Below are 13,757 nucleotides of genomic sequence, written 5' to 3'. Positions count from 1 at the left end.
AATTTATCCATCCATCCATTTTCAATACCGCTTCTCCTCACTAGAGTCGCGGGGGGTGCTGGAGCCTATCCCAGCGATCTTCGGGCAGTAGGCGGGGGACACCCTGAACGGGTTGCCAGCCAATTTCAGGGCACTCACACTCATACCTAGGGGCAATTTCGAGTGTTCAATCGGCCTGCCGTGCATGTTTTGGGGATGTGGGAGGAAACCGGAGTACCCGGAGGAAACCCACGCAGGCATGGGGAGAACATGCGAACGCCACACAGGATGGCCGGAGCCGGGATCGAACCCACGACCGCTACTTCTCTCACTGTGAGGCCATCGTGCTTAACCAGTCGGCCACCGTGCCGCGCAGTAATTTGTCCGTTTGCGTTTTCATGTTTCTGTCGCGACGGCAAAGATGCCAGCGTGGACGGCTTGCAGCAGTTGGGCCACAAAATGCTACATGCTCATTTCATGGTTAAAAATGTTTTCTTGATTGCTTTACCTCTGCATCAACAATGAAATTAAAATTCTCAGGCACCACACTATTCCCAAATGGGCCGGACCTGTAAAATCATGACACATCGATTGATTTCCATTCATCAATTTTCAACTTTGGCCACAATTGCCCACAAGTTGTTTGTTCGTTTCCATAAAGACAGCAGATAGCATACCACAGTGGAAACCTTTATTGATTTCCACGAAAACAACCTCAAAATGCACAAAAACAAACCAAATGGACCAAAAAAAGAAATTAACTCTTAAAAAACAAAAAAAACCGACCAGTTCAAAAAGTGCACTGAGGGAGCTGCTGCAGCTTCAATTAACATTTTCTCGCATTTTAAAGCAACGACAAAAAACTTGCCGAAACAAATTAAAAAAAAAAAACAAAACAATACATGGTTAAACTTGTGACATGTACAAAGTGTCACTGTGTGTCCAGTACGTTGCTGCTTCTTGAAACCTTCTCAAGAATGGATGGACTTGTTGCATTTGCTAGATGCAAGCAGGCGATGTTGGTCAAATGCATTTTCTTGTGTTTGAGGGGGCGGGGGGGGTGTTGTCTGCAGCTCGACCAACCTTGGAATCGCAACTGCAAGCTCGCGTGGGGTCAAAAGACGTGCCATCACAAATCCATTTCCAAAGAAAAGAAGAGAAATAAAAGACATCAGCCGCAATAGTAACAAGGTGATCCTTTTTTTTTTTTGTCTTTCAAACTCACTTTCTCAATGACAGCTAACATCGACAAACAACATAAATTGATGCTAATGTAGCCGTTAGCAGACGCGTCGGACATTTAAAGCCATGAATCGACACGGAACCAAAACAGCATAGCAAACAATAAAAAGCATTTTTGAACAATTTGGGAACCAAAACAAAAATTCCTGGCGGCGTGTTCGTATGAGTGACAGGCAAACTAAGCCGTAGCACTAGCGTGGAGAGCCTGGTGCTAAATGCTAACTTTCGCCAATCAACAAGCTGAGTTTGAAAGACAAAAGCTGCAAGGGATGTAAAACAAATAGACATGAACAAATTATGTCAATATTTGTACGACGACATCAACCTTCTGCGAGCAAGCCTGACAATGTTTGCGCCGCTAGCTAGCCCGTCTTCAATTTCGAGATGTTTTTGTATTCATTTGATGAGAATATCCCCAAATCTAATGAGCTCCAAGTTTCCGTTGTTGACACAATTTGCTGACAATCGGCCCTTGTTGTTGTTTATTTTCCATGTTTGGCATGGAGACTTTATTTTCTCATTCTGATTGAAGCCGTTTCAACTCTAGATTTTTGGTCGCCTGTCTACATGTGACGTCATCGATTACGATCTGTCGTTGACATGCTGTGACACACACAGATCGATCTTGAAACGTTGTTCGTCTATTAAGTGCAGCAGTTGTCATCGTTTTAACACCAAAATAGCTTTCCAATCACATTTTAGGACTCGCACGGCGGAATACTTGAACTCTTCACAATAGTCAATTCTTGCAAGCGCCTGGAAAAACAGGCTGTGACGTCATGCGCGTTCTCCTCGTCATCTCAGAGTCGCAACCAGAAGTGAATTATTTTCCCAAAATGGATGACACATTTGCTCAGAAGAGACAACTGTCCAGTAAGTCTAATCTCGTTGCACACTTGAGTACAATGACAATAAAGGGATTTCTAATTCTAATTCTAATTCTAAGTAAACGCGCACACGCCCCCCTCCCCGCCCCCCCCACACACACTTTGGCCGAGGAGTGATATTGTCATTTCCAAAGAAATGCGTCGCCACTTACCTCAAGCTCGCCCATTTCAGTGTTCTGAATGTTTAGCGGACGACGAACTTTAGCACGAAAGGAACGCCAACAATGTTTAAAGTGAAAAGTATAAAAGACATCCGTAAGCTAAATGTCACCCAATTTTCACAACGAACAATCAATGTTCTCATGTCAAATATATTGTACACAAGCAATAACTGTAGAAAGTAGTGATGGGTCCAGCGACACCGAGGCGTCGATGCGCGCGCCGAGCTTCCAGGGCAAACCCCGTGTCGGTGCGCGTACTGCTTTGAGAAAGTCACGTGACCACTACCAGAATCGTGTCGACACAGCGGTCGCGCGCCGAACTGTGTTCATAAGGAAGCGCATCTGTCAACAGGATGGACGCTCAAAACAAGCATCGAGTTATTGGCGCGTTACTTTGCATTAAAGATCCGCAAGATGGAAGACGTCACTGTTGATGCGCACTCAGAGGTGCAGCGCTTATATGTCAGCAGGACACTTTGCATGTACGGAAGACCCGCTCTTATACTGGAAGTCCATGGAGGCAACGTTCCCTCACCTATTTATATTAGCCACACAGGCCTCTTCAGAGCCTTGTGAGAGGATCTTCTCAAAGGCGGGGGAAATTGCCTAAAAAAAAAAGAAACAGACTGAATAACAAAACGCTGGAGAAACTAATTTTTTGGAATAAAAATCTTTAATTACAATGAGTCCATTGTCATTCACAACACTTTTACTTGGGCATTACGACAGATGTTCTCTTAATTTATCAACTGCGTCTCGAATATCAAAGATTTTTTTTTTATGAAATTGCGTGTATGTAAAAATAATGTGAAAGCAAATGCCTAATCAGAATCAGAAATCCCTTTGTCATTGTACTCAAGTGCGCAACGAGATTAGAGAGCTCCCCTCTCCAGTGCAATACGACAATAATTCAGTTAAATATATAAATTAGATAAGAGAATAATTAGTGCGATGGAAAGTAATACGAAGTAGGATATATAAAAACACATCACGTCGCTAATCAATGGAACTAATAAAATTAGTTTGACAGATCAGTGTCAGATGACCCTGTCAAATGTTTCCTGCAAGTCCACCAGGTGTCAGTATTCAGCAACACAGTGTCAACACAGTGTCAATCTCATCTACCCATCACTAGTAGAAAGCTTTTCTCACCTCCCTGAACATTGTAAACAACGTCAATCAGTCGTGCTTGAACGAGAACGTGCATCGTGCACGCCAATCGTGAGTGTGCAATTTCATTTTTCGGCTGCAGGTGGCAGCAGTGACTAGAAAGTCCAAACGCTGCGGCGCGATGCTTCAAGTTCTTCCGTGGGAGACGAGCTGTGGTCTGGCCCAATTCCAATAGCCACACTTGCACTTTTGTGCCCTTCAAGGGTGTCGCAATTGTTCCTCACGCGGACTCAGCCAAATCATATTACAGGCACCGACAATTCGTTGCGGCTTTGAACAGAAGAGCGGGAAAATGGTGACGTCTGGTGGAATTCCTGTGGCGGTGCCGAAAAAAAAAAAAGACTTTTCGCCTCCTTCGGTTCCAGCGCTTGTTTCTCCACAAAGTTGCGTCTTGCTGTAATTTGAACACGATTTTAAGCAGCGAAATTGCCAAAACGACACCCGCTTACGCCATGTTTGATGATGCATTTCGACCATTATGATGACGTAACATTCTGCAATTTTTGTAAAGTGCGCCCTCGAACATGACGTGAACTTCAACGAGGTGTGCACTTCATTGAAGACGGAAGGGTGGGCCAAAATTGGCGCCGTTTCCAAGCAATGACGTCACAACACATTGACGTCAGCTTGGCTATTCCGACTGTAGAGTTTCCGTGCGCGCGTTCGAATTGGCAAACGGAAAATAGCACCCCCGTGAATCCAAATCAAATTTGGATTCTCCCTATTTATTGGAACGGTGGCGGCGTTCATACGGAGCATTTTTTTCATTTTGGGATCCATTCTACTTAGTCGCGATACTCGGCTATCGTGTTATCCACTCTAAAAAATAATAAAATACATTGTCTCAGTTTTTCTTGAAAAATATCCAACCAGATTCTTGTGAAGGCAAGTTAAGAAATGGGCGTGACCCAAAGCCACCCGGCGGGGCGTGTTCACGCGCAAAAAGGCGAGCGGCTGCGTGTGCGTCAGGCGTCCAGCAGGACGTGCCACCGGCACACTTGCGTGCCGTGCGCGTCCTTCATGTCGCTCCAGTGGAGGCGCTCCTCCTCACCGCTGCTGTTCTGGCCCAGAGCGGCCCAGCCGATCATCTCCTTGCGCTTGAGGCTGCGCCGGCTGCACACGGACGCCAGGAGCGTGACGTCCGACAGCTGGAAGAGCGCCACCTGGAAGACGAAGGTCTCCTTGTACACCGGGTTGGGCTGAGCGCGACGCACCGACGTCTTGCAGCGGGCGATCTCTCGACCCACCGAGTTGAGCAGCGTCAGCCGGGCGAACGTGTCTGAAGCGCAAAGGTCCAAATGGCAGCGGGCCGAGAACGACGTCAACCACACGGACATGAGGAACATGAAATGATGGACAACAGGAAAGGCACGTGAAGAACATGAACAAAATGAAAAACACAAGAAATGGGAAGGAGACTGGAAAGAATTGGCCCAAAAAAAAAGAAAGAAAGACAACGACGGCAATGCTGGAAAAATGATGCGGACGACAAAGAAGAAGTTTGGGAGGCGAGTACCCGGAGCTCTGCTGGCAGCCGCGTTCCCGAAGCGGCTCCCCTTGATGATCTCCACCGACATCCTTCCGGTGGTGGCGCTGTAGGACAAGCCCATCAGAAGCTCGGGGGCGGCGCCGCGCGTCAGCGACTGCGAGACCGACGCGCCGTCGCCGGCCAGGCTCAGCTCCGAGTCGGCGCTCTGGCCAGAGCAAACAACGGGAAGCGGGCGCAGAGGAACACGAGAACATCAGCAAACCAAACGGCGCGAGGTTCGCAAAGCGTTGGCGCCGGCTACCTTGATGTCGCCGCGAGGCACCAGCACCAGTTGGACGTCGACGGGCCCTCCGGCGCGGTCCACGCCGGCCAGGGGCAGAACCTTCTCGCCCATCATCCGCCGCCGAGACATCCTGCCCTCCACGGCGTACATGCGGAAGCGCAGCGCCGACGCCGCCAGCCCGGACGCCTCCAAGCGCGTCAGGGCAAAGGTCTGGCCGAAGCGGAGCGCCGCCGGTTGACCGCCGGGACCCGGGTCGGCTGACGCCAGGCGCCTGAGCGACGTCTTGTGTCTTTGCTTCTTGGCCGGCATGAGGACGACGTGCACCTGCCAGGCGTCCGCTCCGCTGCGCCGCCGGTCGGGAAGATCTCGCGCCGACACCATGGTGACCAGCAGCTTCTCGCCGGCCGCTCGGTACTCCAGCGAGACCAGCAGGTCGCAGCACTTGGAGACGGGCCGCGGTGGGAACGGGCTGGTCGGCAGCGGGGGGGCTGTGGCGGTGGCCCGGGAGCGGGGCTCCTGGGTGAGCAACAAAACAGTGCTCGGCTTGGTCTCGACAGGATTTGAGGCTTCGCGCGGCGCAGTTGTGTTTGCGCTTTTCCTTGTTCAATCTGCGTCGGGGCGACATTCCTCGGAGGTTTTTGTTTTGGTACTCGACAAAATTACATGCTCAATAAATCAGATCAATGTTTTTTTTGTCGTTTTTTGTCGCCGCTGTGTTGCATTGCCAGATTAAAGTTGAATTGAGTTTTTCTCGTCGTCTTTGTTAAGTCGGTTGCAAAAACTGTAGTCCAAAAAGTATTTTTGGAGGAAAATATAAATGATTGACATTTATGACAAAAGGACCGTCTACAAATGACATTCCAGGTGTGGCACAAATCACAGCAAACAAAAACTTTTTGACTTCATTCTGACTGCGGCGGGCGACCTTTCCCCTTTGACACATCTTTCATTGTTCAAATATTGCAGGAGAATAGGATTGCAAAATGTTCTGCAGACGTTGCTTGAAGAAATGTAAAAACGGAGTGCCAACGTAAAAAAAAAAAACAAAGCAAGGTGGAGGCGCGCAGTACCAGATGCGTCCACGCGGCGGCGCCGTCAGCAGTTTGCCAGCGGCCCGCCTCCATGGCGCCATCTGCGATTGGCGGTTGGCCGGCGGAGGGGGCGGGGTTCTCCCTCGAGTGCTGCGGAGCTGGCGGGGGTTCCTCTGGCGCATCCTGCGGCTCATCCCGAAGGTCGTGCTGACTGATCGCCTCCGTGACGGCCGGCGGAAAATCTTCTGGAACCAGATTATCCGCCATGCGGTTGATTTTTGCGACTCAGCTCATTTACATAATTCAAACCTCCCCCACAGCAGGTTCCTCCGCCCACGACTGCGATGCCATTTTCTCGCTTTTGCTGATGACATCATCACATGGCAATAACGGACGTTGGTCTCTATGCTCCCTGGAGACCAGTCCTTAGTTTGTCAAATTGCACGCTTACCTTCATGGTGGGATGGCTGAGCGCCGCCGTCCTGTCGCTCCGACAAGCCGGCGAACTTGTTGCGTCGTCCGGTGGCGCTCGCAGGCAGCTGCTGCTGCGCCCGCGAACTGTGCGCTCGTGACACCGACATCTCAAATTGCTTCATCACCTGGTTGTCGCTGTCTGAAGACGATTGGCCGCCGTCCACGCTCCGGCTCTTGACTGGACGCGCACAAAAGACGAGAGAAAAACGCCGGCCAGTTTGAAATCAAAACTTGACGCCTTTTGAACATGCAAACGATGCTTGTGATGATCATTTGTTTTCACCTTTTGGATCTTTTACTTTGCACAAAACGAATGTCTGTTTTCTGTTGTTCAAAACATTTTCATAGCAGACAAGAAATGAACATGACTCAAGTTTTTTTGTTTTGGTTTCTTTTTCTTGCACGCGTCACCGGCTTCGGCGGCGCTTGTTGCCAAAGCGTACCTTGAGGACGAAGCGCGGCTTTCAAACGGTCCTCCGCCGCTGACTTTTGGGGACGAGAGCGTCGCCTGCGAACCGGAAGTCCTTGTTTGCTCAAGCCGCGGAAAATCCGGCTAAGTGACGAGCTAACGGCTAGCGTCTTGTTTGCGGTGCGACCGGACCGGCGTGTCGCGCTGGAGCGTCTTGTTTGCTTTCAACTGTTTCAACGAGTTTGGCGGCTCACTTTGATCCCTCCCACACCTGACCACGCCCACTTTTCAAAGCAACAAAAACTATTTTTCTTCCTCTTTTTTTACGCTCCCATTTTAAATCTTTTTGGAACACTTTTTTGTCTCCTCGCTCAGTTTGCCATTTTTTGTCAGTCGCTCAATTAATCGAGTCTCTTTTTTTTTTTTTTTTTAATGACGGTCAGCAAGCAAGGAAAAAAAAGAAGACAAGAGATTGCCTTCCAGAGGCAAGCGATTTGACGTAAGGCTCCGTAGCACGGGAAGGCGGTCGACGTGCCGAACGTGGCGTCGTGCATTCAAATGAGGATTTGGGCAAATTGAAGACAAAACACAAAAATGATCAAACGTGAAAATCGTTCCCAATCAATTACCTCTTGAGACGAAAATTTTATTTTGCATCCTTCATTTCAACATTACACTCTTTTGCATTCTCTGTTTCTATTCAAAGGAATCAAATGTTGCCATGATTGCAACGATGAAAAGTAAAACAAAGAAAAAAAAGTTTACTCTTAACATTGAGCATGAAAAAGTGCAGCAACGTTGACCAAGTTGCCTTTGAGCAGACATTTTCAACTCGAATACGCCGAAGGGCCACACTTGACGTTTGAAATGGCTCCCGAATCCGCCGCATTTTACTGTGAACGCATCACAGCAACCAGCAGCAAAGTGTTTATTTATAAAAAAAAAAAAAAGCGGCGCGCTGTCGCCCATACTCGCGGAAGTCTTTTCTTTTGAGGCCACTTGAATGCACGACGTTAAGCTAGCTTTATGCAGAACGTCCGTGCACAGCAGCAGCAACGAGCTGCGTGATGCGCATCATCCCCTCCGTGGCGACAAACGACGTAGCGGATAACCGAGGAGGCGCTCAGCGTGCTTAGCGATCGCTAAAATCAGAAAAGGTGTCCAGTCCACTTTTCACTCAAGTTTGGACAAAAAATGCTCCATTGCCATAAAATAAGACGATGGCCACGTTAGCAATCGGGGTCGCAAAATCAGCTAGGGCTGGGCGATAAAGCCAAAATCTACCGTCAGCGACATTTATTGCAATAACCGACATCATTTTGCCCATGTCGGTCAATTCGGTGTTTCTTTGCATGCTTTTTATGAATGTCTGCTGCTAATGTTGTACATGAGTGATCTCGATCTTTGCTGCTGTAACACCTCAAATTTCCCCATTGTGGGACTATTAAAGGACATCTTTATCTTTATCTTTAAAAAAAAAATAAAGCGAAAAATGGTTTCTGTCTGCGTCGATGTTCATGCCCCTTTAAGACGGCGACAGCGCGTGTCGTCACGTGACTCCACCCATCCGAACGAGAAAGAAAACTGACAACGCGCTCGTGGCTGACGATTCAAATCCAGAAGCGGCTGACGCGGCGGAAGAACAAGTAACTTAAAGGGGGCATGAACATCGACGCAGACAGAAAAGACTTTGCTTATTTTTGAAACACCAAATTGACCGACATGGGCAAAATGACGACGGTTATTGTAATAAATGTCGATCACGGTAGATTTTGGCTTTATCGCCCAGCCCTAAGATAAACAATGACATCATGTATTCTGTGCAAAGAATTGGTGCAAAACATTTTGGGTGTTTAAGGAATGCTTTTCTACATGCACAAACCATTTTGAAAAACGACTTGCAAAAACCTCTTTAGTGTCCTTGTATTTTTTTTTTTGTTTGCACACAACCGTGGCGCAACCCACCAGTTTTTTTCCCCTTAATTACGCTCCACACGGCGGCACGAATAAAGAGCCCACTCATTTGGTGTTATGTGACAACATGTGATGACCTCATGGCGTGTGAGGCGACGCGACGCTGGCGCGTGTCACCGGACGTCTTACCGAGGCCGTGCCGGATCCCCGCCGGTCGCTTGTTCCGGCGCCGGCGCTGCTGCTGGGGCTGCTCCAGACATGGAGCTCCGCCCACTTTAGAGAAGCAGAGCATCTTGTTGATGAAGAGGAAGACAAGCGCCAGGGCGGCGATGAACACGCCCACCGCCGACAGGAAGCCCACCGCCTCCATCGTGACTGGTCGCAGGAGGAAGAGAGGACACACAATGACACACTCATCAGACCACACTAACAGACAACCTCCACGCACACGCACACGGCAGAGCACACGTGACGACAACAACAACGACGACGAGTTGTTAAACATTAGACTTGAGATATCTATCTATGTATCTATATCTATAACTCTCTCTCTCTCTCTCTCTCTCTCTCTATATATATATATATATATAGAGAGAGATATCCCCCCCCCCAAAAAAAGCCACAACATTTTAAGCTCAGTCCCGAAAAGAATGAAAAGACACGTGACGACTTGAAAAGGAATGTTTGAGTGTGGCCCGCCGTCGCCACGGAAACACGTCACCGAGGAGAAGCGAGCAATGGCGGCCGACCGCAAACGTCGCAACGTGTTTAAGGCTCGCCAAACCTTCGCCGTTGACGCACAGAGGAAGCCATGACACGAATGGATGAATGCATGAGTGGGCGAACGGACGGCCGAGCCAACAAACGAATGACGAAACCCGACGAGACGACAGAATGAATGGCCGATTAAGGAATCAATGAAAATGTGGCGAACGAATACATGAATGCATTCGTTGCATGGATGAACGGGTGAATAAAAGGGGGACGGAATTGATTCATGAAGAAAGGATGGATAAACATGATGAAACGAAAGGAAATGAAAACAAAGACATGACGAACGATCGGCCCGGAGCGATTGCGCCTTCCGCTTTGCGCGGCTCGTCAACTCACGGCGCCGCTCGAGAAGAACAAAACACGGCAACCGCGACACGCGACGCATCGCCAGAGCAGCTGAAGGCCAACGGCGCAACTGACAACAACAACCGATAGGACGGCTAAAGTCCGCTTGCGATTGAAAAAGAAAAGAAAAAAGAAAAAGGTCTTTCCTGGCCAAGAGGCCGCGCCGGAAAGCAGCTGAGCCGCGATTGCTCGTCAACTGAGCAACGGCGATGTCGTTTGCAGTGGACCGAAAGTGACAAAACGCACCGCATGAATGGGACCGCCGAGTTGGAATGTATTCGCGCTCCGATTTTTGGGGGCGCGACTTGGCCGTCAAGTTCATGAGCCGCTTTTGCCAAACCTTCAAGAGGTTGAGGACGTGTCACCAACTTGTTCTTTCACTTTGAAGAAGGCCAAAGTGCAAATCAAGAAAAGGCGGAAAAATGTCGCATCGGGTTTCTGGAGATTAGGGCTGGGCGATAAACCGAAATTTATTACAATGACCGAAATCATTTTGCCCATGACGGTAAATTGGGTGTTTAAAAAAAAGAGAAGCCTTTTCTTAGACGACAAGTGGCGACGGCGCACCAGAGTACTCGAGACGGCACATTTTCCCCGATGATGCACACGCGTTTATTTGGCTTGCATTGACATTTTATTTCATTTTATTTAGCATTTTTTTGTTTGGCATTATTTACATCATGACAGCATCTTGGCGCAATCTATTTGCAGAAAAAGATTTTGCAAGAGGTACCCTTTTTCTTTGTGACCTTGTTCAAGTCATGCAAAGCAAGCTATTTGAAATGTTTATACAAATGATTTTTGTACTTTTATTTTTCTTTGAAAGTAATGTGTACCAGTTGGTCCATAAAAAAAACAGTCAGTATGCATTTATTTTGAATTTAGTCCTCGGGGGGAATTCATCGTGCATTTATCGTTATCGAGGTAAAATTGCTCAATTTCTCCCAATATTGATTTGAGGTCATATCGCCCAGCCCTAGTGGAGATGTCAAAGATTCGTCTGCTTTTCTCATTTGGTCATCTTCCCGAAGACGACATAAAAGTGTGCTGGGTGCTGCCGCGAGCGTCATCGTCTGTCAGATGGAGAATTTGATTGGGATCTTTTTACAAGCGCAAATTTCAATCCGACGCTTGGAAACGTTTTTGTTGACGCTTCTTTTCATCGTGACTCTTTTCCGTCTCGGAATGACACGACCAAAGTCGAAAGAACGTCTGCCGAATGATTGCGCAATCTCAAGGATTGCGTCACAATTGCGCCATTTTGACGGAGCGACGACGATTCGGCCCGACGCAGCGTCGTCGTCGACCGTAAGAAACCTCCGGCGACATTTTGAAGGTCAATTCATCATCAAGCTCCACCTACTTTTGAAATCCGAAGACCGAGTTGAGTTGGGGGCCACGCTCATATCGCCTTTTTTTTTTTTTTTTTTCCTCCTCCTTCCACTTTGTCCTCCTCTACAACTCCTTCGATGCCCCGCCGCCACCTCGCAACTCGTCCTCAACTTCTTTTCTTCTGCTTCTCTTCTTCCTAGCGAACTTTTAATTTGTCCTCCGTGTGGGACGAAGGAGGAGGGTGTGGCCAGCGCGCGCACGCACAAACAGCCCGGAGCTCCGTGAGCAAACAGAAGCCAAGAAGGCAAGGCCGCGCCAAGCGCTTTGCGAGCCTGCGTCGGCCCAAGTCGAAGGCCATTTCGCATCGATGAACTTGGGAAGGGAACGGCGGCCGACGGGGCGGCACTGTGGCCTCACAGCGCCGAGGTCGTGGCTCCGCTTCCGGCACCGGCCTTCCCGTGCGGCGGGGGTTGCATGTGAGCGGGTTTCCTCCTCCCATCTTCCCCGAAACATGTCGATTGGACCCTCCGAGTTGTGAGCGTGAGCGCGGCACGGTTGTTCCTCTCTGGGTGCCCTGCGATGGGCTGGCAACCGGTCCTGGGTGTGGCTCCGCCCACTGCCCGAAGACGGCTGGGAGTGGCTCCGGAGAATGGATGGACGAATCACAGGAAGGCCGTCGGGTGTCCGCGCCATGTATTCGAACGCCAAGAGGATTGTCAAGTGTGATTCCGAAACGGATCGGCGGCCCCAAAAGCATGAATCGGAGCAGCCCGGCAGGAATTTGCCAGAACGTCCGGACGTCTCGCTCGCTGGCATTTTGCCGTGTTCAAATGTGCCGCCGTCATCACAACCATCCGGAGCGGTCGCAGGTGCGCTGGAGTCGGTCCCGGCTGACTTGGACACCGGAGGCCAATTCAGTGACGCTGGCACGTTAGCGCTCGGCTCTATTGGCAAACATGTCAATCGCACGCGGGAAGGCCAAATCCCGGCCGGATTCCGACCCGGACCCTGCGACGCGCTCGCGACTGTCGTCGACCGTGCGGCGCCTTTCAATGTCCGCACGTTCCAACGGTGCCGTCGGCTATTTGGACTCAGCCGAGGTTGTTTGTTGCCAGATGATCCCCACCCCCGTTACCATGGTGACCGAACCGCACGAATGGATGTCCTTCAAAGCTGACGTTTCATTGTGATGGCGCGGGAGTGACGACGAGCGTCAGGAAACGTCCGCTTGAAATCTTTCTGTTAAGTGACGCTTGCTAACTCCGCAGTTAGCTTTGCATCAAGCTAGCCGACATGCCCCGCCGGATCTCACTTTTTCCCTTCCTGGGGCGCGCGGCGATGGGCCATTGTGTCAAACGGAACGCAGTACCGTGCCAACGGCCGGCAAGGAGGGCGTACCTCATCCCGCGTGAGATTTGTTTGCCCGAAGTATCTATCGCTGGTATCGGCGGTCTTCACAGGGACCCGATGCATTGGGAAAAGGCTGAGACGGTCCCAATGCCGATTCCCGGCCATCCCTCTTTTCATGGTGGATGCTTAGCTTGCTCTTGTTCAATCCGCTCCCTGGTGAGTTTTGCGGACTCAAGGAGATGAAGAGAGGCTAATTATTGGTCCCGTGACGTCTTTTTGGCCGCCGCACGTCCGCGCCGGCGTTTGCACGCCGGCCTTGACCGTCAGCCAGCGTTGATTTGCGACAGTGCGCTCGGCGTCCAAGAACAGCGAGTACCACCTGAAGGTCCTCTCCATAAACGACGTGACGATCATCGAGGCAGGCCCCGACGAGGTCTAGTCCAGAGACGCTTTTCTCCTCGCATGATGAAAATGCCAGTTGTAAGATGCAAGAATGTTGTCTGTTTGATGTCGACAGAAAAAAAAAAGAAAAGACAACAACAAATCTATGGACGGGGAGGGAGAGGTATGAAAACAAGACGTGAAAGCGTTGATGCGGTACCAAAACATTTGACTGCAAGGTTCCACACAACGCTGGCTTCTCAAACGATCTTTTGTCATCGCACCAATCTTCACGTCTGTCAATCGTCGACGACAGCCTTCTCAGAGATTTTTGGGGGATGAGAAATTGTGCTCTTCGGCATCCAGTAATGACATCGTGAACGAAAAAGAAGTGAGCGGTCATGCTGATCATTCTGGCGTTGGCCACCTGGGGGCAGTAGAGGAAGGACAGACTGAAAAAGACGCCTCCGTTCGTCATTCCAAAGCGTCGACGCTCTAGAACCCGCGGACTTGTTTTTGGCTGGCGGGATCACGAG

General features: G+C 49.8%; 1 protein-coding gene across 3 annotated transcripts; it reads right to left on the bottom strand.

Annotated features, from left to right (window-relative positions):
- Positions 1-4,143: 4,143 nt before the first annotated feature.
- Positions 4,144-11,564, bottom strand: syt16 (synaptotagmin XVI). Of its 3 annotated transcripts, XM_088304017.1 has the most exons (7): positions 11,522-11,564; positions 9,229-9,414; positions 6,694-6,894; positions 6,282-6,487; positions 5,230-5,727; positions 4,956-5,133; positions 4,144-4,718 (listed from the first exon to the last, which is right to left on the bottom strand). In XM_088304017.1, the coding sequence occupies exons 1-7, from the start codon at positions 11,562-11,564 to the stop codon at positions 4,405-4,407; spliced, it is 1,626 nt and encodes a 541-aa protein (XP_088160143.1). In that variant the 3' UTR covers positions 4,144-4,404. The 3 variants fall into 3 exon arrangements, with proteins under 3 accessions (XP_088160143.1, XP_088160160.1, XP_088160150.1); XM_088304034.1 differs by lacking the exons at positions 9,229-9,414; positions 11,522-11,564 and adding an exon at positions 7,000-7,363; XM_088304024.1 differs by lacking the exons at positions 9,229-9,414; positions 11,522-11,564 and adding an exon at positions 7,160-7,363.
- Between the last annotated feature and the right edge of the window lie 2,193 nt (positions 11,565-13,757).

This window comes from Idiotropiscis lumnitzeri, chromosome 1 (genome assembly GCF_059441095.1).
Source record: "Idiotropiscis lumnitzeri isolate Australia: NSW breed Sydney's pygmy pipehorse chromosome 1, RoL_Ilum_1.0, whole genome shotgun sequence".
Taxonomy (NCBI): domain Eukaryota; kingdom Metazoa; phylum Chordata; class Actinopteri; order Syngnathiformes; family Syngnathidae; genus Idiotropiscis; species Idiotropiscis lumnitzeri.
This window is presented reverse-complemented; position numbering and strand designations above follow the sequence as displayed.